This window comes from Salvia splendens, chromosome 9 (genome assembly GCF_004379255.2).
Source record: "Salvia splendens isolate huo1 chromosome 9, SspV2, whole genome shotgun sequence".
NCBI lineage: Eukaryota > Viridiplantae > Streptophyta > Magnoliopsida > Lamiales > Lamiaceae > Salvia > Salvia splendens.
This window is the reverse complement of record NC_056040.1, coordinates 1,234,393-1,258,407: the sequence shown is the minus strand read 5'-3', so window position 1 is coordinate 1,258,407 and position 24,015 is coordinate 1,234,393. Positions and strand designations below refer to the sequence as shown.

The 24,015-nt window shown below is 39.5% G+C and overlaps 4 protein-coding genes across 5 annotated transcripts; 1 reads left to right on the top strand and 3 right to left on the bottom strand.

Moving 5' to 3' along the window:
* The first annotated feature begins 788 nt into the window (after positions 1-788).
* Positions 789-4,010, top strand: LOC121748542 (isocitrate dehydrogenase [NAD] regulatory subunit 1, mitochondrial-like). Its single transcript, XM_042142967.1, has 4 exons — positions 789-1,453; positions 2,001-2,240; positions 3,110-3,188; positions 3,417-4,010. The coding sequence occupies exons 1-4, from the start codon at positions 956-958 to the stop codon at positions 3,689-3,691; spliced, it is 1,092 nt and encodes a 363-aa protein (XP_041998901.1). The 5' UTR covers positions 789-955; the 3' UTR covers positions 3,692-4,010.
* Positions 4,011-7,770: 3,760 nt separating this feature from the next.
* On the bottom strand, positions 7,771-11,883 carry LOC121748742 (glycerol-3-phosphate acyltransferase 9). The gene is made up of 12 exons (XM_042143233.1): positions 11,671-11,883; positions 11,509-11,566; positions 11,015-11,133; positions 10,641-10,740; positions 10,241-10,336; positions 10,042-10,138; positions 9,742-9,829; positions 9,548-9,644; positions 9,165-9,250; positions 8,759-8,878; positions 8,555-8,653; positions 7,771-8,127 (listed from the first exon to the last, which is right to left on the bottom strand). The coding sequence occupies exons 1-12, from the start codon at positions 11,775-11,777 to the stop codon at positions 8,079-8,081; spliced, it is 1,116 nt and encodes a 371-aa protein (XP_041999167.1). The 5' UTR covers positions 11,778-11,883; the 3' UTR covers positions 7,771-8,078.
* Positions 11,884-13,707: 1,824 nt separating this feature from the next.
* Positions 13,708-15,582, bottom strand: LOC121746784 (NAC domain-containing protein 6-like). The gene is made up of 3 exons (XM_042140717.1): positions 15,225-15,582; positions 14,367-14,638; positions 13,708-14,021 (listed from the first exon to the last, which is right to left on the bottom strand). Exons 1-3 carry the CDS (start codon positions 15,415-15,417, stop codon positions 13,767-13,769), a joined length of 720 nt encoding a protein of 239 aa, XP_041996651.1. The 5' UTR covers positions 15,418-15,582; the 3' UTR covers positions 13,708-13,766.
* Positions 15,583-20,854: 5,272 nt separating this feature from the next.
* On the bottom strand, positions 20,855-23,012 carry LOC121746952 (acetylserotonin O-methyltransferase-like). Of its 2 annotated transcripts, none has more exons than XM_042140920.1 (2): positions 22,131-23,012; positions 20,855-21,242 (listed from the first exon to the last, which is right to left on the bottom strand). In XM_042140920.1, the coding sequence occupies exons 1-2, from the start codon at positions 22,917-22,919 to the stop codon at positions 20,985-20,987; spliced, it is 1,047 nt and encodes a 348-aa protein (XP_041996854.1). In that variant the 5' UTR covers positions 22,920-23,012; the 3' UTR covers positions 20,855-20,984. The 2 variants fall into 2 exon arrangements, with proteins under 2 accessions (XP_041996854.1, XP_041996853.1); XM_042140919.1 differs by having other exon boundaries at positions 20,855-21,281; positions 22,131-23,007.
* Between the last annotated feature and the right edge of the window lie 1,003 nt (positions 23,013-24,015).

Genomic DNA, 24,015 nt, shown 5'->3' with positions numbered 1-24,015 from the left:
TCGTCGGCAACCAACAAGCCGCCAAGTGCTTCTGGGAAAAGGTCCGTGATGTCTACTTGGTCACTTCCCGCTTCTCGTACGCCCAATACACGGCCTGGTGGAACGGAATTGTGCATATGGCAGGACTACTTGGTCTTCCCCCTCCCCCTAAACCTCGACCGCCTCCGGAGGATGATTCGCCGGCGGAGTAGTTTTTTTATTTTCCCACGTTTAATTGTGTGTTTTTTATTGTGTGTTTTTTATTTTTTTAGGATTTGAATTGTGTGTTTTTTTTAATTTTTTTAAGTTTAAGTTGTAATTTTTTTTAATATTGTGTGTTTTTTAATAAAGTATGTTTGTTTTTTAATAAAGTATGTTTGTTTTTTAATAAAGTGTGTTTATTTAATTTAATTTAGTTGGAAATAAAAATAAAATTGAAATAGAATGAATAGTAATTTAAGGAACGGTTAAGGAACGGTTAAGGAACGGAGGGTTGCAGGTTCCGTTCCTTAGTTAAGGAATGGAGTAAAAAAGTACAGTGGGGCCCTCAAATAGTGGTTTAAGGAACGGTATAGGAACGGTATAGGAACAGCGTTGTGGATGGCCTAAGATCTCTCTCTTGCATTATTAATAACAAAGAATAACTAGTATTTAATAATAGAGTCACTATGATATGACAAAGGCCTAACCTATTGAATATTCTCCATTTTATTTTATCTCATTATTTTAAAATTTTAACAAAAAGTTATACAGTACATCTTTTAAAGGAAAGTTGTCATTAATTTATTAATTAACTTAATTAAAATTACCTTAGCTTCAGAGCTAAAAAGGGAAAATTCTCTCTCCTCCTTCTCTCCTCTCCTCTCCTCTTTTTCTCCAGCTTGATTGACTTGACGAACCTTCGTCACCGCAGTCACCCCCAATTCCCCCAGTTCAAACCCTAATTACACAGATTTGAATCTCTCCATCACTGAAGATGTCTAGGCGAACTCTTCCAATCTTCAAAAACCTCCTCTCCGGCGCCGGATCCACCCGATCCGTGACGTACATGCCCCGACCCGGCGACGGAACCCCGCGCCCCGTCACGCTGATCCCCGGCGACGGCGTCGGCCCGCTCGTCACCGGCGCCGTGGAGCGGGTGATGGAGGCTATGCACGCGCCGGTCTACTTCGAGAAATACGACGTCCACGGCGACATGAAGACGGTGCCGCCGGAGCTGATCGAGTCGATTAAGAAGAACAAGGTGTGCCTCAAGGGCGGGCTGAAGACGCCGGTCGGTGGAGGCGTGAGCTCGCTGAATGTGATGCTGAGGAAGGAGCTCGATCTCTACGCTTCGCTGGTGCACTGCTTTAACCTCAAGGGGCTCCCCACGCGCCACCAGAATGTGGATATTGTTGTGATCCGGGAGAACACGGAGGGAGAGTATGCCGGCCTCGAGCACGAGGTTGTTCCTGGAGTCGTTGAGAGCTTGAAGGTGTTTTTTTATTGAATTTTTTGTTATGTTCATTTCTTTTGTTGATGCAATTTGCTGAATTTAGGAAATAGCTTTGAAATGTCCATTTTTTTTACTTGGTAGAAGACAGATCGGATTGGATTTTATGATCGTATGGATAATTTTCTAATATATGTTCCCTTAAGTGAATGTAGAAATTGAATTTTGTTCACATAGTGTTAGAATCAATGTTGTGCTACTTAGTAGTTCTTACACAAGTAACACTTATTTTCTGGATAGTTAGAATCTAGTTCCGAGCTCAGATGATGGTCGTATAAACTAAGAGTTGGTGGTCTGCATATTTTTGCTGATGCAAGTAATGTTTCATTTTTTTATGTCCAGTATCATCTCAGATTGTAAAATTTGCCCCACGTGTTAGCATTTTTGGCCGTTCGTTTGGAATATACGACTTTAAAATCCTTTTTCTAGCCACTTTTTTTGTTGCGTTTGCAACCTTTTTATGAATGTGCATGCTTAAGATGATCACTGGAAAAAAAATCTATCGTTCTGATTTATCTCAAAATGATAGGTGATAACAAAGTTCTGTTCTGAGCGAATTGCAAAGTATGCGTTTGAGTATGCGTATCTGAACAACCGCAAGAAGGTGACTGCTGTGCATAAAGCAAATATCATGAAACTTGCAGATGGTTTGTTTTTGGAATCCTGTCGCGAGATTGCTAGCAAGTACCCTAGTATCCAGTACAATGAGATGATTGTGGATAACTGCTCCATGCAACTCGTTTCCAAGCCAGAGCAGTTTGACGTTATGGTAAGGAACTAAAGTTTTCTGTTTTTCAGTTTCTTGGACAATCACTTCGGCTCATATGGTACTTGAATTGCAACGTGAGTCGCATAAGCTGTGTGGATTCATATTTTTCCTGGTTCAAATATGAAGCATGAAATTTTCATTTCAACATTTACAAAGATGAGATGCCCTTTTTTTCTTGCAAGATTAGGTAATAATTTCCATTTGAAATATGAACTTGAAGTCGAGATGCTTGGTTTCACTTTCCCATGAAGGTGTATCTTAAAGGAGACATTTAATAAGACGGTAGTGCATACAACTTGGACCCTCTATAGTACCCCCTCCGTCCCAAGGTAGATGTCACACTTGGGAGATGACACGTGATTTTAGAAGATGTTATTTTGTGTGTTAAGTGGTGAGAGAAAATATAATTTTATAATTGATCTGAGAGGGAACTTTTTCTAAAAGAAGAAATGTGACATCTTTTGTGGGACAAAGCAAAAAGGAAAGTGTGACATTTACCTTGGGACGGAGGGAGTAATTTATAAGCCTTTATCCTTAGTTCTTTTCACCCAAGCTTCTCTCAAAGAGAGCCGTGCAGGAATTTTGTGTTTCTATTATTTATCTTTCATTTTTGTTTCTGCTTTTGTTTCATGTAACTAAGTTGGAAGGAATCTTGAAACTCAATCTTACTTTCCATGGTTCTTTGTTTAGAAATAAGATTTAGGGTTGTGGGGTCAAAATGTACCCTTCAAAATTCAAATGTATGGTTTATGATCAACGTGTTATATTTTCGTCTTGAATTTTTTTTGTATATGCATAATCCCAATCTATCCTTCACTTGCATTAAGGTCTTCTGGCTGCAGCTTCTTAATCTGCATTTTTAATTGTAGGTGACTCCAAATCTCTACGGGAACTTGGTCTCCAATGTAGCTGCTGGTATTGCTGGTGGTACTGGTGTCATGCCTGGAGGTACGCATTATCAGTAAATTTTGAATTTTCTCCCATCGAATGCTGAAAATTATGTATGGGAATGAGAGACATGTTGCAATTAGGGAGGGCATTTTCAGAACTTATGAATCTGATTTGACATATTGATGGTGCTCGTGGGCACTTCACTTACGTCTTATGTTTACCGTTGATCATGCACTGTGTGAAATAGAGCACGGGTGATAATAGGTGGTGTTGTGATTCTATTAGGGAATGTAGGAGCTGATCATGCCATTTTCGAGCAAGGTGCTTCTGCGGGAAATGTGGGAAATGAGAAATTGCTAGAGCAAAAGAAGGCAAACCCGGTAGCATTGCTGCTTTCTTCAGCAATGATGCTAAGACATTTGCAATTCCCTTCATTCGCTGACCGGCTAGAAACTGCAGTGAAGCGTGTCATATTAGAAGGTAAATACCGGACAAAGGATCTTGGCGGCGTCAGCACCACCCAGGAAGTTGTGGATGCTGTCATCGCAAATCTCGAATGAACTCCTCTAACCTCGATTGTTGGACTTAATTTACAACTTCGCAGGAAGCTTCTTGTAATGATCTTTTACATTTGCATATATTTATTTTTTCTGCTCTCCAAAGAAGACAGAGCAAAATAATGATCGTGTGTCATCTCACGAAGAAAGAAGAAAATATGAGCATTGGGGTTTTATTGTTGTTCTTCATACCCCTTAGTTGTGGAATTTTTATATGATGTTTTACTTCTGCATATGCTATACTTATTAGTGGACATGAGGCATAATATTGTTTCAAGTCTGTTTTTAGCTTATTTTGGTTGAAAATGTCCTTTTTGTCTTATTCTTGTCTATCTTCTTCCTTACACTTATCTCTCCTATTTTTTTTTCTCTCCCAACACTCTAGCTATTTATTAGTGGAGAAGCTAATTCAATATATACTTCATCTGTCCATGAATAATTGTTTATTTATAATTTAGTATTTTTGGTACCATCTCTATGATCTATAATCTATAATAATATAAAAAGACAGTTTTGAAAGAGCTTTTGTTATTATATTTGAAGCATATGTTTTATAACATTGAAGAGGCAGAATATATGTGAGAGGAAACCTTCTTAAATATTTATTCTTTTGGAACCTACTTTATCAACAAATTTTTTTTTTTCAAAAAAAAGGGGATCAATTAAGCCTGATTTTGTAATAAAAAATTGAAGATAATTTATAATTAAAAATATCTAGGAATAAATACAATAGTATATATGAAAAAAAAAAGTAGAAAATTCTAGAAGAGGAAAAAATTAGGATGAAAACTTCAAAACAAATATACGTGTAGTCTATAAATATGCCAATTGCAAGCTTAGTTTTTAGATTTCAAATTTAAGTAATGATAAAGTGATACTCCCGCGGTCCCACTCAAGTCGTAGAATTAAAAAAATTAAATTAGTTTTCGTAAAGTTAATTGAACGGTGCATGTATGTAGGAAACGAGAAAATGCTAGAGCAAAAGTCTATAAATATGCTCATTGCATTGCTTCTTTCTTCAGCCATGATGCTAAGGCCATCCACAACGCTGTTCCTATACCGTTCTTATACCGTTCCTTAAACCACTATTTGAGGGCCCCACTGTACTTTTTTACTTCATTCCTTAACTAAGGAACGGAACCTGCAACCCTTCGTTCCTTAATCGTTCCTTAACCGTTTCCTTAAATTACTATTCATTCAATTTCATTTTTTTTATTTCCAACCCAATTCAATTTAAATAAACACACTTTAATAAAAAACAAACACACTTTATTAAAAAACACACAACATTAAAAAAAATTAAACTTAAACTTAAAAAAATAAAAAAGCACACAATTAAAATCCTAAAAACATAAAAAACACAAAATAAAAAACACACAATTAAACGTGGGAAAATAAAAAAACTACTCCGCCGGCGAATCATCCTCCGGAGGCGGTCGAGGTTGAGGGGGAGTCGGAAGGCCAAGTTGTGTTGCCATATACACAATTTCGTTCCACCAGGCCGTGAATTGGGCGTACGAGAAGCGGGAAGTGTCCGCCATTGTGGCGGTCATGTACGCCACCGTAAGTGTGTCCGAGCCTCCCCGCGAGCCCGATCCCGAGGCCGACTGGCTTGATTCGCCTCGGCCCTTCCTCGCTCTAGCCGTCTTCGCCGCCTTCGTCCCTTGCGGCCGACGGCGCCCACGGCTGGATCCCCCGTATTCGTCGGGCGTTGGATCCCCAGTACCCCCAAACACCTGCGGTGTACCCTCGCTGGCCTCACCGGTGTCACCAGACGAGTAGTGGCCGCTCGCCGTGTGCTTCGTGCGCTTTGAGGTTGAGCCCGAGCTCGAGCGGACACCGCCGGCCCACCTTTCCTCGTCCTTGACGAGCTGCCAAATATCAACATATTTGAACTGTAGACCAGTGTCCTGGTAGAAGACGCGCAAAGCCGCCCTCAGAATGTCGGCGCCCGCAGCTCCGCTTTGGTAGTTCGCCGCTTCGGCCGAGTAGATGCCGCAAAATTTTTTGACCTGTGCGTCGACTCGGCCAAAGTGAGCATGGAGCATTGTATATTTGCGCTTCCGGGCCCCTTTCGGCTTAGTCTGGTGGTAGACATCACGGACCTTTTCCCAGAAGCACTTGACGGCTTGTTGGTTCCCGACGATGGGATCGTACGAGACGGTGAGCCAGGCGGTGTACACCGCCTTAGTTTCTTCGTTGTTGTACGGATGCCGGCCCAGATCCTCCTCCTCCTCCTCCTCCTCGGGTGCCTCAGACGCAGCCCTAGAGCTTCTACCGCCTCGGCTTCCTCCCTGGGTGGGTTCTACGGGGATATCCTCCCGAATCTGGGACAAACCCTGAGAAAGCCGCGAGCCGGGTGGTCGAGCGTAGGCATCCACATCGAAAGTGGGTGGTTGGTACCCACCCGGGGTCGCCGACCCCTGGGTGCCCGGCGTCGACAACCCGGAACCACCTAGTGTGTTGTACATGGTCTCCCAATCGCCGAACGCGTTGAGATCCCACCCACCGGAGCCACCACCGCCGTAATTCTCGTCCCCGGACATTTTGTGAAGGAGATTGAAATAGAAAATTGGAGAGGAATTGATGTTGGTTTAGGAAGAGTAGATGTGTAGGTGTGCGTGAAATGTAATAAATTATGTGTATTTATAGAATAAGAAAATAAAAATAAAAATAAAAAAAATTTAAAAAAAGTTAAAAAAACGGTAATATGACCGTTTAAAAAAAATTATAAAAATATATTTAAAAAAAAATTAATTATTGCGTCATCGCTGACGTGTCCCACTCGCGGGCCGGCGAGTGGGAAGCACGCACGAAGCGGGGAGCGCCACGTCGCCCGAGCGCGTGGCGGCACAAGCCGTGCCGCGTTCCGTGCTGTCGGCACGCGGAACGGAATGGGAACGGAATGGGAGCGGAACGGTGCGCCGCAACGCGTTCCGCGGCGAAACCGTTCCGGCGGAACGGCACGCGGAACGCCGGCGGCACGCGTTGCGGGTGCCCTAAGACACTTACAATTCCATTAATTCACTGACAACCTAGAAACAATGAAGTCTATCTCTTCTTGTAATGATCATTTTATATTTTAATATAATTGATTTATATAGCTCCAAGAAAAGACCGAGCGAAATAATGATTGCGGATTACCACGAAGAAAGAAGCAAATGTGAGCATTGAAGTTCGATGTTTACATTTTTGTGCGGTTAATTTTTTTTATAATTTCTTGATTTTGTGCAAAATGATGAATATTATTTTTTTCTTTTAAGAGTAAACTATATAAATAATTTGGAGTGTTACTTTCTCACCGATCTTTTTTTTCATCTTCAACCAACACAACTCATTTGTTAGTTGGGGAAAAGCTAGTTTTATTTTCTGACCATCCATGAATAATACGGATTAGTTGTTTTATTTGATTTTTATTATTGTAATTTCTCTAACTTTTTAAAAAATTTATTTTTCCCAACAAACTTTAAGCCTAATATATAATATCACAAACTTAAACAGTTTAATTTTTTCAACCAGCGATAAAATCCAACTACATTTTATTTGTTATTGCATCACTTAAGATATGGTTACCACTAAAAAATGATAGTGACGTGATTACAAAGTCAAGTTATATATGGTTATTAGGGTTTACAATTATTCATCTCATTTAAACGTAGCATTTAATATAGTTGGATTTCATCACTAATAGGAAAAATTCTCCTACTCCAACAATGGTGCACCATTCCTACTCCAACACTCACAACAAAATAATTTTATAAACATGTAAGTGATAGTGGGATTATTTTATTTTGTTGTGAGTGTTGGAGTAGGAGATCCGCTTCGGAAAAAATTATATAATTACTTAAATGCTTAATATTATAAATCAAATTCAAAATTTGTGGAAAAACATAAAATTAAAACTTTTTTCCACTCACATCTTTTACATTTTTTACAACCCAAGTTTTGTCAAAATAAGGCAATTATTTGCTAACAGAGCATATGACAGCGGACAGAGTTAAAAAGGAAAGGTTGAGAGAAGTGTGTGAAAATAGGGTTTGGATCCCCTGGTGTTACAAACACACCAATATTATATTTATTAATTATAACAATAAAATACTAATCTTTTTTTATATAAAATTATGGTGTTGTGTGTAACAGCATCCCCATGACTGATTGCACAACATGATATCTAAATCCGTGCAAACAAGACACTACTGCAACGTTTTTTTAACATACTATAAATTTCCCTCCATTTATCTTGTGTTCAACAACCTATAAATAATAAAAAATATTTCACTATTTCAGTTCATGAAGCACCATTACAGCAAGACATTATTTTTAAAACAGTTGACAACAACCTGCATCCAAATAGAGACAATAAATAAACAACACAATCATATTTTGCAATTCATTTCTCCTCCAAACGACGGAGAATGGACTCAGCGAAGCTTTGCTGCCTGCAAATGTAAGGAGTGTAGGGATCAGCAAGAGTCCATGTTCAATTAGATGACTAGGTGTACAACTTCATGGGAAATGTAGTCAACGATAACAAATGATGCGTGCAGGTGATCTAAAAGGGGCAGTTACGTAATGACAAATGAACGTAAACTCCTTTTAAAAATGTCCATGTTCATAGTTAGTGAACAACCCTGGCCCAGAAGGGAAACAATGAGCATGGGCATTTTTTTAACTTGATTTCTTGGTGGTGAGTAGTAAACAATTCAATGCTAGATCATCACACAGTCCATGATGAGCCAATTGGTTAAACCGCCAGTTGCTCGCAGTTTCCATATAAAAACATTCTTATGTGAATATTCAATCTTCCAACATCAACACGCAATATTGCAAACTCATAAAGATATTAATCGCACGCAAAAAGCTTACTTTTGCTCACGATGCTTGGGGCTTGGGCGGGAATATTTCAAATATCCATCCCATGGCACCTTTTTAAGGCCTGCTCGAACAGAAATAATGTCCCTCACCCTGGAAGAAACATAATACTCATTACATTTCTTATCTTTTGTTTGTACCATTGATTGGGAAACTAGAAAGACCAAGTAGGGTATAAATTAGAAAACGAATACAAACCTTTCAGCAAATTCAATAGCTGTTTCCCCTGGTTTCAGGTTTTGAGGCTCCAGGTACCATACATCACAAACAACAGCCCAGGAAGTCATAAGCTGTAACAAGTGTGTAGTGAAGGACTGTCTGCAAACAAGATCAATTATGTTTTCAATAGGTGTTTCAACCAACAAAAAATAACATCTGGGCATCAAGCTTGTAAGAAGTATCATTATCATCAAGAAGCAACAAATTATCATCAGGATTTCATTAAAAGCAAGCTCTGCCATATTAAATTAGAGCATTTCACAGGAGCAAGTTCAGCAACAACGATGGTTCGGGACACCCCAGGATGAGAGAACTCGTATAATATCAGATGTGACATTTGACAAAGTGCAATTGCAATAACCAACAGCACCATAACAAAACTTACTTCCGGCTGTTCCAGAAGGCATCCACAAAAATCTTGTTATACTTGACTGCGATTGGACAGACAGTGCAGCCAAGTTCAAATGCGCCCTAACCCATAAGAAAATGATAGATAAAATAATGATTAACATAACAAAAATAATTAGGCAATCATCATGCATACATCTCCACAAGCTACTCTCTAATGTATGTAGCAACACCTTATCATCTTCAAGTGTTATAAAATAACTTTACTTGGAAAGCTCATATTAAAGTAAGATATGTTTATAGAGGACGGGATGCTATGATATGGTACAATAAGCATATGCACCACCAAAGGGAGGGACTTCAATTGTTAGACAGCAAACTCAATTTAAAAACTGTAGTAGGCATTTGAATAAGTGAAACCTTCTTAAACATCACAGTGTAGTGATTATTAACACAAGTTCCTTCTGGGAATATAAGAAGAGGATTATTATCAGCACCATGAACATGTTCTCTTAGCCTGATTCAAAAAAAAGAAAAGAATGTAAAGAATAAGATGCACAAAAAAGGAAAATAATACAACTCAAAATAAGTAATCTCTTTGTAGGAAAACATACTTTCTTGCAACAATTTCACGATCCTTGGCCTCTGAGCGGTTAAACCAGATACATCCTAGACTTTCCAGAATAGTGCTCTGCAATAGTCCTTGTGTGGGACAACACAAAATGATAAATGAACAATATTAAGGTTAGCCTTCATCTGATCGCATCAATTGATCTAATGTAGACTATAGAAAATAAGAACCTTTAGAGAATGCACATTTAAACATTCCAAATAAGTAATAATTTAGAAGGTCTAGCATTTAAAATGATAGGCACATACTGCTCACGATTCATGCACCACCAGAAGAAACTTACCGACCCACCCAGGATGCTTCTGCATAATCACTGCAAATGCAGTCATTTGTTCCAAAACAATGAAGTCAATCATGGATGTGTGATTAGCAACAAAAACCTGCAAAATAACAATTTAAATTAGATATACTAGATATGACAAAAATCTTAGTTAACTACACAGAAATATTCAGACGATCTAAAACCCCTATGCACAGTCCACCTGCTTAGGCCGCATACTAGGACGTGGACCATGGTACTTGACAACTCCAGTCCATGATGCCACAAAGAAACTGCAAATCAGCTCCACAAGACCTCTCTGAAGCATAAGCAAAAAGACAAAAACAGTTGAGACTTAAGTAAAGTCACTGGGGCAGTTTTCTTATCTTTGTGACAAAATACCAGATCAGTCATAGTACTCATAATTAACTAGTTATGTTTCCCAAACAGCATTATAATCCCCTTTCCTCTTTCCACCTCTGTGTGTGTGTGGAACTCAAAGTTCTACCAAGCTACTACAAAGTAATACTGTACCCAAGTCATAGAAGTATTAACACAGCAAGAGAAAAGAATAATAAAGCAGTCAGGCCTATATTGTCTCAAAGAAATTTAACCAATCATACCTCTAATCTTTTTCTCAACTTCTCCTGCCCTGTTAACAGGAAATGCACAGGAAAATAGCAAGAGAGGAATACAATCCATCCTAGCATCAACACCATTACCCTGCATTGAAATGACATGAATCAAGATGTGCATGAAAGACAAAAAAAGCACATTACAATAAATCACGTAAGAAGAAAAAAGACTATTTTTTCTTGACTACTAATAATACATGATAGATCATGTAAGGAAATACACCACGGTATATAAAGCAAGATTGTCAGATGGAAAATTTATAATCTTTCAATACTCCGTATAACAGAAGAGTAGGATCAGTCACTGGTAATCTTTTCAAGACAATCATAAAAAGGCACATATGCATAGGCAAAACATTCACCTTAATGGGAACAGAATCATATATCTGACAACAACTCCCAAGCACCACAAAGGAAACAAGTATATATTCCAGTTCCATGGTTCCGGGGGATTCGACTTGAAACATCTCGTGAAAGAATCCTGTAGTGCAGCAATTAATGATAAGCCACAGTAATAGTAGAAACAATAAAGAATTGATGTCATGTTTCTTCAGAGGTTATACCACCACAACATAACCAACACTTACCAAAAATGGGCGACAATACCGAGGCTTGTAACTTGTAAGCACCAAATGAAAATCGTAAACATTTAAATAGCACAATTATAACCCCACATTCCGGATTCAAGTTATACCCTCAGATTCTTAAAGCTTCGAGTTCAAATATTAAAAGAGGGCAATTGACAAAAATTGAAGAGCAGCATAAAAAAAACTGAAAAAATGATCAATTAATTGGGAAATAAAATCATTAGACCTAATTCAACAGATTAGCATTCCGCCAGTGAAGAGAAGCTTACGTCGACAATGGCGCCAGCTGCCTCGGTCAGAGTTGGCGAAATATCGAGCAAATCGCGCCTGAATTCGATGAAATTGAACGCCTCAGACGCGTTTGGGATACGCTTATATTCATATTATCACATGCAGGCATGAAATCGAGAGAGGAGAGAGAAAGGAATTACAAGCGGAGCTCGCCATGGGGCTCTTGGATGGATCCGGAGGGGAGATAGTCCTCGATGTTAGGGCGATCCAAATCCAATTCGGAGCTCGATGTGTTCAGCTTATTCATCCTCTCCTCCTTCTGCTGCAAAAACACGCGTTGGTGTGTGTGAATTATCGATTGTTATTCACACAGCCGCAATCTGCAAATGCAAATCATGAGAGAGAGAGAGAGGGAGCAGTCCAAGGCCACGTGGCATCTGGATTTTATCATTTTTGGTAAATTTTAATGGGCTGTATTATGACTTAGTCAAATTGTGAAAAGCCCAATAATAAAACTGAAGGCCCAAACTAATCTAGGCTTTTGGAGCTGATGTATTTAGTATATAAGGAATTTAAATAATGGGTTATATTCTTATTAATCGAATACTACATCTATTCACAAAAATTATTTCATTTGTGGATGTCATGAGCATAAGAGATATAAATAAAAAAAATAGTGAAATATGATAGGAAAAAGTGATGAGAAAATTTATACACATAAAAACGACTCATTTTAGTGCACGGGCTAAATTGTAAAAATGAGACTATTTCTATGAATGAAGGTAATATAACATTCATTCCTTTCCAATTTAATTAGCTAGTTTTGACTTGGGGTTGGTTTAACTAAGTCGATGAGAGTGAAATTGAAGTGTGACAAGGTTCGTTGTGTGAGGGCCTTTTCTAAAGTGGAAGGATTTCTCACGTCCCGGGTTGCGGGCGTTCCGCATTGGTGGCAAACGTCTTGTTGGTGTCGCACGACGATCGTATGTTGTTACATGTTGATTCTATTGGAGCTAGGGAGAAGAAGGGAATTTAAAATTCAAATGTTTAGCTAAAAATATTCAAATATTAAAAATTGGTAAAATAATAATATTATGTAGGTGATAAAAGTACTAATAATAAATGGAGTATTAAAGTCTAATAAGAACCATGACGAATTTTGTTGGAGCTAGATGGCTAGGATGATTAATCATGTGGACGACATATCCTAGATTATGTGGTAAACAATTAAAATTATGAGCTTTAATCTTACTAATCGAACGGTTACAAATTATAGAACTATAGTCAACAGGAAAATATCAATACAACCATGTCCATTCATCTCAATACAAAATCCAAACCAAATCCTAACCATGTGATTTGTTAATCTAATGGTCAATAATATACCAAAAATACGGAGGATCATGATTAAGCAATTTTAGATCATATTATAAAATTTGGGTTTGAAGTCATGTGATCATTATAGGCCATCCTTACTATAATGACTTAAAAATAAACTAACAACGACCTAAATATGACCTCTATGTGCTTGGTTCTGCGTTTTTGTATTAAGATTGAGTTTTGAATAGATAAAAACCCAAGTCAACATAATCATACATTATAATTTATACATGCCCATTTTAACCCATGATTTTTCTTAATATTTTCAATTTTAATGTACCCAAATTGTATACACCAACTTGTCCCACATCGAAAACAGGGAGAAGTCCAAGCTTGTTTATAAATGAAAAAACGAAGTAGAGAAATTGCCGGGCTCGGTTGCGCGAGCCTGTGACCTAAGCAGGGGCATTAAGGCGGGATAGAAGGTTGACGTTGCCGTTGCTAACATAACGAGGGGATTGATCTAACCGGGCTCGTGCCCAACCTTGGCCCCTGTGATGGAGATCTCTCATCGAGAAATCTACTTTGGTTAGTCTGTACTCTCTGGGTTGGATTTAAGGAGAGTCGGGGCAGTCGTATCTGTTCCCTGAGCTTTGATTTGATCGGGCTCAGGCCCGTAATTGTGGGGAGGCCTGTGGTTCATGGCTGCAATGCAGCTGTGTTCAGTGACATGCTGGCTTGACAGAGCAGCATGGGCACGCAACACCTAATGTTTGGGGTCCTTGTTTGTTCACGAGCCTGAGTTAGGTCCGATCCTGTTATAGTTAGCCCGGCCTTCAATCGAACTTCGACCTTTTTGTGGCGCTTGCAATGGTTTTCCCTTTACATTTTAATTTACAATAGTATCTAAAATCGAATAGAAACAATACTTGGTGCATTAATTTAATAAATATATAGAACAATTGTAGGAATAGATTCAACAGAGTGGCATGAAATTGGGTGTGAGAATGTCGAGTGGCCACAAATTGTCTTGGCTGAGGCTCCAGTCCATGTTCAAGGCGGTGTTGCAGCTCCACCCTTCAAACTTCACATCCTCGGAATCGGAGAACATGGAAAAATCCGATGACGGGGTTGGGGAAGTGTCGGTCTTGCTCTCCTCCTCCATGGCGGCCCTCTGCTCCAGTACCTTCAACGGCGTTGCCTTCCGGTATATCTTGCACAACACCATCTCCTGCATTTGCAACCAACAAAATTAACAAAGTGATTTCTAATACATGAACTTTCGATTATTCACTATAAATATAGTAGTAGCATAACATATTAGTATAAAATTTATTTGCCTTCACGGGATAATTTCCTGGCTCTGCCTCTGGACATAGGCACATGATGACATTGATTAGTATATATATCAACAATCGATGACATTTTAGGGTTTATTTTATTATTAATATGGAGGAAAATCTCGACACGAGCTTCTACCAATAATTTTTTCGCTTTTTTCCATTTAACTTATTTAAATATTTTAGGTGCAAAATCAGAATTTTGAGAAAGTTGGGACGTATTTAGTGCTTATTACCTGCGGTAAGGTGCACGCATCTGGCAAACGGAACTCGTTCATCACCCAATCAGTCTTTCTCCCTCGTGGCGCCCTCCCCTCGTAGAAAACAAGTGTTTTCTTCACTCCCGACACCTTCCTCGGATCCGACGAGCTCAGGATTTTTCTATCAGAGCCGGTCGCCTTCCAGAAGCCGTTTTCTGTGGTCCGGTTAGGCCTGCCTCCGCTGCCATGCTTCCTTTCCCGAGGCACGAAAAAGTACCACTCTCTCTCTCCATTGATTCTTGCCAGACCTGTTTCATTAATGCATAATTTATTAGAATGATGCTAAATGGCCATAATGTGGCCGGCCATAAAAAGTTAATTTAGTCCGTTTACATGTATAAAAAAATTAGAATTACCGATATAAACTTATATGTGTGTGAATGGACTTGTGAGTTGATACTTATCTTTGAATTCCATTACGTAAAACACATTAATATCACGAATTTCTGTATACGTTGAGCAACAATCAAGAAATGACAGTAGTAATAAGTTGAGCAAAAACTACGAAAGAACAACACTAACATGTTGAGCAACATATAATGAAGATGATATAAAAGTAAAATCAAATAGTACTAAACCAAAAATTTGAAAAAAAAATCAATTTTTTTTGTTATTTACTTAATTTATGGCTGGCCATAATGTGGCCACATAGCTTTATTCAATTTATTATGCTCTCACATTTTATCTGAATTTATAGTACTTTAGTTTTTAAAATTGCACGACATATCAGAATTTGATTAAATATCTTTTGTGATTTATTTGGTCATTTTTCTATTTTTAGGGGGGGCTCGAGCCCCGTGGCTTAATCCTGTGTCCGCCACCGGATAAATTTACCTGGCAATTCTCTAGGATGATGCTTGTAGATGTTGAGAAAGCCGATGACGTCGCCGTGGAGTTTGTGGCCGGAGAGCATTCTCCGGAGGTAGAAGTTGAGAAGCTCCTCCTCGGTGGGGTGGAAGCGGAATCCGGGGAGATCGACTTCGTGAGACGAGGATGGTGATGACGATGGTGGCGGTGATTCGTCCATGGATTAATTTAATGATGAAGGCAGCTCGGATTATAGTGTGTTTTCTTGATGCTGTAATAACTTCAGACACAATATGTTGTGAGTGTGTGGAAACATGGTACATTTGGGGATTATATTTATAGACAGTGGATGTGACCATGATGGTGCTGTCTAAAAGTGTGTTTGTGTGTGTGTGTGTTTAGTGGTATTGTTTGAGAAGAAGGGCAATCTGTTTGAGAAAGAATTGCTACCTTGACTTCCTACCACGCGGTTTTTTTTGTGTTGAAGCCTTCTTCCATTCACTTTCTCATATGGGTCCATATAACAGTATTCCCTCGGTCCCGCCTTAATTGAGACGCTCTTTTAGGCATGAGATTTTAGAAAGTACTCCCTCCGTCTGCTATTAGGAGTCTCCTTTTTTGGCGACACGATTTTAAGAAATGTTAAGAAAAGTGGGTGGAAAAAGTTATCGAATAGGGGTCCCACTTGTATATATTAGTTTTAAAAGAAATGTGAGTGGAATGAGTTAGTGAAAGGTGAGACCCTATTACCATTTATGGTAAAAGTGAACTGGGACTCCTATTCGCGGACGGACTAAAATGAAAAAACGGGACTCCTATTCGCGGACGGACTAAAATGAAAAAAGGGATCATATTCGCAGACGGAGGGAGTATTGTGTAATAGTTAAGAGAAAAAATAAAGTAGGAGAAATAAAAAGCTAAAAGAGAAAATAAAGTATGAGCGATAAATAGTGTTGGTTTTGCCAAAAAAAATGCATCACTTTGGTTGGGATGATCCAAAAATGAATTTGAATCACTTGAGGTGGGACGGCTGAAGTTCGGAGGCTATTCTGATACCATGGTAGATTTTACGAGGGTTAGATACGATCTTATTATTGAACTATACTTCTGATCACACTCGACAACACATTTGGCTCGAGAATAGGGCTTGCTATGATATCCTTAAACTTTACAGGGGTTTAGTACGCTTTTATTCATTGAAACATATTTGGCCTAAGTATGGAGTCCTTTGATATTATGTTAGATTATACATAGACTATGTATAATCAGATTCATTGAAAAGTACTTATTAAGCGAGTAAGACTTTTCACTTTCAAGTTTCAATCAAAACATTAAGGCTTTGAGTACCTATAATATCAGGTATAGTCTAATCAAAATAATTGAGTAATGGAACCTTAAAATCTTACAATGAAGTTTCCTTAAGTGATTTTTTTATTCCAACTAATGGGATTTTGAATTGGTCATCGTAGGAAATCCCACTATATAGTGGACTCTAAATTACTTTTCACACTAGAGACTTCTCAAATGACAAATCACTATCATCTACTATAATCAATCTATGAAAGTATGAATTGCAAACATATTTTAGAGAGAGAGAGAGAGCTAACCAAATGAGGAAAATTGTACTCAATAAAACGCGTAGTTATGATAATGGTATAAGGAATTGATGCAAATCACATATTCTTCAAGTTATCACATCGATTGACTTGGAAATTTATTCCCTCAAAGGGGGGCCCATTTCGTGACTCATTATTACTAGCTTTGATGATTTATTGTCACCGCCATAAGGGCCTAATGTTTACTATAAAAAATGTCATGGTCGTCCTCTCGATCTGCATAATTTCTTTGAAGAAGACTTCAACGATGCCATTTTGGGATTTTTTAAAATGTATGTTGTGAATTTACAATTTCACACTTGTTAAAATTAAAAAACAAAACTAGGAATTTTGTAATTTTATGCATGTTGGATAATATTGGACAAAACACTTAGTAGTATGACCCACTACGATTCATATGCCCTTTCCTTTTCAATTTGAACAAGTCTTAGAAGAATGAGCTAAAATTAGCAAAATCAAATTTCATTTATTTTTTGTAACAAATTTCCTTCCATGTATGGACTTAGAAACACCCGTTAACATGATATCAGAGTAGCATCATGCTAAGCCTAATGTATCGTCGGAGGTGACAAGGCATAAGTGATCATGTTTCCTCGCATATGACTAAACATATTGAGATATTTACAAGTGAACTGTCTACATATAGTGAGTCATTCCCTTTATCAGCAATTAATTTTGGAATGAAAATGTGTTAGGATTTGGTCAGTCTCTCGTATAACTTATGCGTTAAGATCTAACACACATGTGGACAATGGGGAGGGATTTGGTCTAACAAAGGCATAAGTGATCATGTTTCCTCGCATATGACTAAAAATATTGAGATATTTATAAGTGAATTGTCCTACATACGGTGAGTCATTCCCTTAATCACCAATTAATTTTGGAATGAAACTGTGTTAGGATTTGGTCAATCTCTCGTATAACTTATGTGTTAAGATCTAACACACATGTGGCCAATGGGGAGGGATTTTGGTATTATATTTATGATGCCAACTAAAAATCTTTGTTTGTGCAAAGAAAATAAAAGGAAAATGTTATTGGAGACAGAATAAGGAAATGTAGATATAGTCACTAGTGTAATTTCTAGGAGTCTGCATTCATATTATAATACCTTTGATTAATAATTATATCATAGTACTATTTATAGTAGTATCTCTCTAGCTAGCAGATTTCTTATGAAGTTCGTCGAACATCCCATGTTGTCAGTGACATATCGCCAAATCATTGCCAGACTTTATTCAAATATGTTGAGAAAAGGGGAAGTATCAATAAGCATTAAAGAAGAATAGAGTTCCAAGAATGGAGTTCCAAGAAGCATTGAAGATGTGCATGCATTGTTCGAATAATAGTGTAGTTCAATGAATATACATTTATTGTAGGATCTCAAAAGTCACCAACATCCCTATAAATATATGGGTGTTGAGTACCATTTCATCATTCAATCAAAATACAATAATCTTCTCTCATTGCTTTCTTCTCTAAATATGTTGTCTATACCATTTAACATGGTATCAGAGCGGGTTTGGACTTAGATAAGGTATCATCATCGTCCTTGATACCTTTCTCGGCCCCTTCCCGTTTTTTTGTTTTTCCTTTCTCCGCTGTACCTATAACCATAAGCCAAAATATCAAATGACAACTATATAGTAACTGAAACCTCAGATTCATCTATGGCAGATGAATTTGCCCGGCAATTTGCCAACTTTATGCGCAATAGTTTTGCGATGAACCAACCAAATCCACCAGAAACAGCTGCCATGCCATTCAGAACTGACACGCAGCCCCTCCACATTGGTGGGAATAAGTTGAATGGAGAAAATTACGCCCTTTGGTCCGTATTGATGAAGACGACAATAAGCGGTCGGGGAATGGTATCTCACGTCACCGGAGTGCCTCCTTCCCCACCGCGAACCGATCCTACCTTCATACAATGGGAACAAGCCGATCACCGTGTGATCACTTGGTTAATACAAAACATTGAGCCTCAACTGGTCAGTCGAGTTTCACAACATCCGACGGCAAAGCATATATGGGATGCGTTGGCCGTCACATATGGGAGCGGAAGAGATAAAATCCAGGTGTATGATCTTCAGTTCAAAGCAACCACACTGAGACAAGGAAGCAGTTCATTAGAAGAAATATGGAGCCGGTTGGGAGAGATCTGGATTTCAATCGACCAAAAACAGACGAACCCAATGAAATGTCCAGAGGATATAGAGATTCATAACAAATTCATACAAGATCAGAGAGTATGTCAGTTTCTCTATGCAATTGATAGCAAATATGAAACAACCAAGAGGGAGATACTGAAAATGGACCCGCTTCCCTCCGTCTACTATGCGTACAACCTGATTCAGCAGAAGGAGACACGACTCCGAGTGTTACAACAGGCAAACACCGGCGGAGCAGCTGCCATGGATGGAATTGGAACTGGCCTCGCCATCCGAGGGTGGCAGAACCCTACCGGCGGCTCTCGGGGTGGCGGTCGCGGCAGCAACGGTGGTGGTCGCGGCAGCAACAGTGGTGGTCGCGGCAGTGGCAATGATAGAAATCGGCGAAGTGATGAAGAAGACAAGTCAAAATTGGTGTGTTCCTACTGCAAACGGAAAAGACACACAAAAGATTCATGCTTTGAACTAGTTGGATATCCAGATTGGTGGGAAGAGAAGCACGGCAAGCCGCCGCAACCGCAAACACCCTGGAACCGTGGCGGGCACCCCGCCGCAGCAGTTGGAGGCGACGGAGGCAACGCCTTGCAGGGGGTCGCGCAAACCGCCGGTGCTGTCCAGCCAGGAGGAAGGACCAGAAATAGATAGTTAGGCGGACGTCCCGACGGACGTTCCGGGAACGCCGCGGAACTCCGTTGTCCGCAGCGGACGTCCGTATCCGCTTCACCGCTGCGCAATGGCGGAGGTCCGGCCGGGAACTCCGGCACTCCGGCCGGAAGTCTGCCGGGACGGGCGCCATTGTAAATGCTCTAACGACCTCCGTAAAAAAATTTTAGTCTTGGTAGTGAAAGACACACACTCATAGGCATCCTTGCGTGTGAATATAGCCGATGCCCCGGAGCTAGTATCGCGGGCAGGGACAGATCCAGGTGGGGTCGAAGGGGATCAACTTGATCCACCGTAGGCCAAGTGAGTGCTAGAAATCTCCAATAGCTAGTATTGGTTTTGGAGCTGTAGCCGACCCAATACCGCCCGAGCGGACATAGTGGTTAAGTGTGTGGGTGATGAAAAATTGAGAAAGAGTGGAACTGTTTGAATGTTTGGTATTCAAAAATTGAAAGGAATAAGGAAGGGTTACTGGACCCACATTTTTGTTTGGTGGGATTAGGAAATTCACTTTATTCAAACCTAAGAGTGGAACTGTTTGAAATATGATTGTGGGAAAGTATAGTTTATTGTTGTGTCAAAATATAGTTTAATGTTGCATTGAATTATACTCCCTCCACCCGCCACAAATGTCCCATTTCACTTTTACTGTATTTGACAAGTGGACCTTACATTTCAGTAACTCGTTTCATTCACATTTTATTATAAAACCAATATATAAAGTAGGTCACACATTCCACCAATTTTTCTTTCCACTTTACTTCATAAAGTCAAACAGTTTCTTAAAACTCGTGCCGATCAAATATGAGACATTTAATGGTGGACGAGGGAGTAAATATTTCGAATAGTGTGAGGGGAAGGCATTTAGCGTGAGAGAGAGAGGCATATGGCTGTAATTAAATTTTACCCAAACCCTTATAAGGTAACTGTATAACATAAGATACGACGCTGTCGAGGTGTGTTTTTTTGCTTTTTTATTTAGTTTTATTTCAATAGTTTACAAAGAGCCATTTATTAGAATTTAATGTTGTAGCAAATGAAATTTGACCCAATAGTTTATTAAAATTATTAGTATTTTCGTAATTACAAGCTTCACTACCACAAATTACGACGCAAGCACAACCACTAGACCAACCACCTACCACAAATTATGAGATAGGCTCGACCACTTGGGCCGACCGCATCGGTGCAAAGGAAGTCGCCAAGGTAAGTAATTAAGGATCTTATTTCATAGAGTAATTCACACAAACAAACCAATAAACCAGGCATAGCAAAAGTTCAAATGCATAGTTATTTGTTATAAAAAACAAGTAGGAAATCAATCATATATGTAAATTTCAAGGATAGGCTTCAATAATAGAAATAATGGAGCCAATATGTTGGACAGTGAAGCTACTGAAACCAGCTCCTTTGATCACTAAATCCCACTCTTCAATAGTCCTCTCTTTCCCTTTTTCTGTGTGAGACAACATGGCCACGTCGAGTGCCAGCTTAACGTCGCGGTACTTGTCTTCTTCTCCCTCAACGATCACCGCCTCCGCGATTATCACCTTCCCCGTCTCCTTGGGAATCGCTTCCCGGCATTTTGTCAGTATCTGCACGCACTCATCGTCACTCCAGTCATGCAGTACCCACTGCGTGTATAGGATAGGGTTAACGTAAAAATTGCTTTTTATCGCAAAAACTAAAAACACCTGAAAAACAATTTCTTTGTTCTCACAACAAAGCAGAGTTTTCATTTAAACATCTACTAATCAATATATTTGGAGTGGATTTCAAATTAATCCCTAAGAAAGCGTTTTGCACCTTTTAGGTCGCTTAATTAGTGACGCATTTATATGGAAAATGAAAAATATCAAAACATGTCCTTATTTTTTCAGTTTTGCCTAAGAGAGAAAAAAATGACTATCAACATCAATTTAATATTTAAGTGACAAGATAGTTTTTAGACATTTTTTTAATCATTTTAGTCTCTCTCATTTATATAGCAAAATGTTCAAATAAGAACAAAAGTTATAAAAATAGAATACACCTTTGCCCCGTGAAATTATAAACTATTTCCTCATTCAGTTCATCTCTTAAATTTATGAATTTTCTAGTGTGGGACTTATAGGCCACGGATTATACTTCAATCAATTTTCATTCTTATCTTTCTTATTTACTACTCCTTCCGTTCCGCAGTAATTGAGTCATTTTTCTCTTTCAGGACGTTCCATCGTAGTAGATGCATTTCCTTATTTAGCAAAAAGTAACATTTTTTCTCTTGCTTTATTCTCTCTCTTACTTGATTTTCTCTACTTTTCTCACTTTCCTCCTTTATTATCTCTTCACTAAATAGGAGTATATTTAATGTCAATTTTTTAATCTTCAGGCCGAAAAGAAGTAATTCAACTACTATGGAATAGAAGGAGTACAAATTATGCATTAACACTCAGTGCATCTTCAACTGTTCATATTTTTAAGAGACAGAATAAAGCATATACCTTGATGAAAGCAGCATCAGCATTTGGGACATATTCAAACATGTCCCCGGCGACATGCTCCACACCTTGTCTCACCTGAGCCGCAGAGACAACGTGGGGGAGATCGTAGTTGATCCCCCGGATCCACGGGCATGCCTCCACGATACAATGGAGAGTCGTGCCGTCCCCTCCGCCGACATCCACCAAGCAATCGATCCCTTCAAAGACCTCGCCATACTGCTCCACGATCTCAGACACCGCCCGCCTAGCGTGGCACGCCATCCCATCGTTGAATAGCTTGCTCTCAGCCGGATTGTGGGACCCGAACTCCCAGATTTCCTCCCCGTGCGCGGCCTTGAATCCCGAACCTCCGCTGCGGGAGGCGCTTGCGGACAGACCGTGCCACGGGGCCAGCATCCAGGGGCTGGCCTCCATCACCAAAAGCGGAGCGATGGTATTCACTCCGCTTTTTAAAAGTAGGAGAGAGAGAGGAGTGTTGGCGTATTGATTTGTGGATTCTTTGAGCTCGAAGAAGCCGCGGTGGGTCAAGTACCGCATGATGCGGCCGAGGGCGGAGGGCGAGCAGGCGACGGCGGAGGCGAGGTCGGGCAGAGACACGGCGCCGCCGTGGCTCTCGACGGCGTCGGCGATTTCGAGCTCGATTGCGCACTTCACTACGGCCATTGGAGTGAAGCCGAATATATATTGCCAGATTTCTACCTCAGCCTTCTCTTCTTTGATTGATTTAGCATCCATTTTATCGATTGAGTTTGCGCGCTGATTTTTTGAGGTTATGCGATGCTTCCTCATACATACCAAGGCAATATAAAATGTTACCCGTCACTCCCTTCGTCTCAACATAGATGATCGTTTCTTAATTGAACATGAATTTTATACAGTGTTATTTTGCGTGTTAAGTTAAAAAAGAAAATAAAATAGAAAAGTGGGGAAAAGCGTAAATAATTAATATTTATACTTTTATAAATGATACTTTACCTGTGCCTCTAGCTGTGTCATATTTGAGTCATTTACTTTTTTCAGCAAACAATACTTTACTTTATATTCATCTATCAACTTTTTTTCTATTTATTTTATTTTCCTTTTTACTTAATTCATTTAAAATATTTTTTTATAAATTTCGTGTCAAAAGGAAATATCCGTACTGTAGAGGGAGAGGAGGGAATACTACATCTTTATTGTGAGTAATTTTCGTGAGTAAAATGTAATGGTCCGGACACGTGGTGTTCCACCAATCGTAATGGCAAAAGAGGAGGGTAAATATTTATGAAATTATGATTGATTTAGACGCAGTGTGCATAACCCCAATAATTGAGGTTGCACCGTATGTGTCGTTTACCGAAGTATTATATTTAGAGCATCCGCAACGAGACCAACGCGTCTTGTTGCGGTCTCTATCTCGTCTCGGAGAGAGGAGACGGCAGCGAGACGGCGTTGCAGGGAGACGTCTCGGTCTCGTCTCGGCAGGTGTCTCGTCCCGGAGAGACGGCTAGCGCGCGCTGGTGCTAGGCGTGACGCCCACTCACTGGCCCGCGAGTGGCTCGTCACGCTGACGCAATAAATTATTTTTTTTTAATTTGATTTTAATTAAAAAAATTAAACGGTAATGTTACCGTTTTTCACCGTTTTCAACGGTATTTTTTATGTTTTTTTTATTTTTTACTCTTTCATCCTCATTATACACACAAACTCACATCTATTCTTCTCAAATCATCCATCTTTCCTCTCCAATTTTCATCTCAAAATATACGGCGGCGGAAACGAGGGCGGCTCCGACGGATATGACTTGAACGCGTTCGGCGACTGGGGGGCATGTACAATGTCTTGGGTGCTGTCGGTTTCGGTTCGTCGACGCCGGGCACCCAAGGCTCATCGACACCGGCGGCGT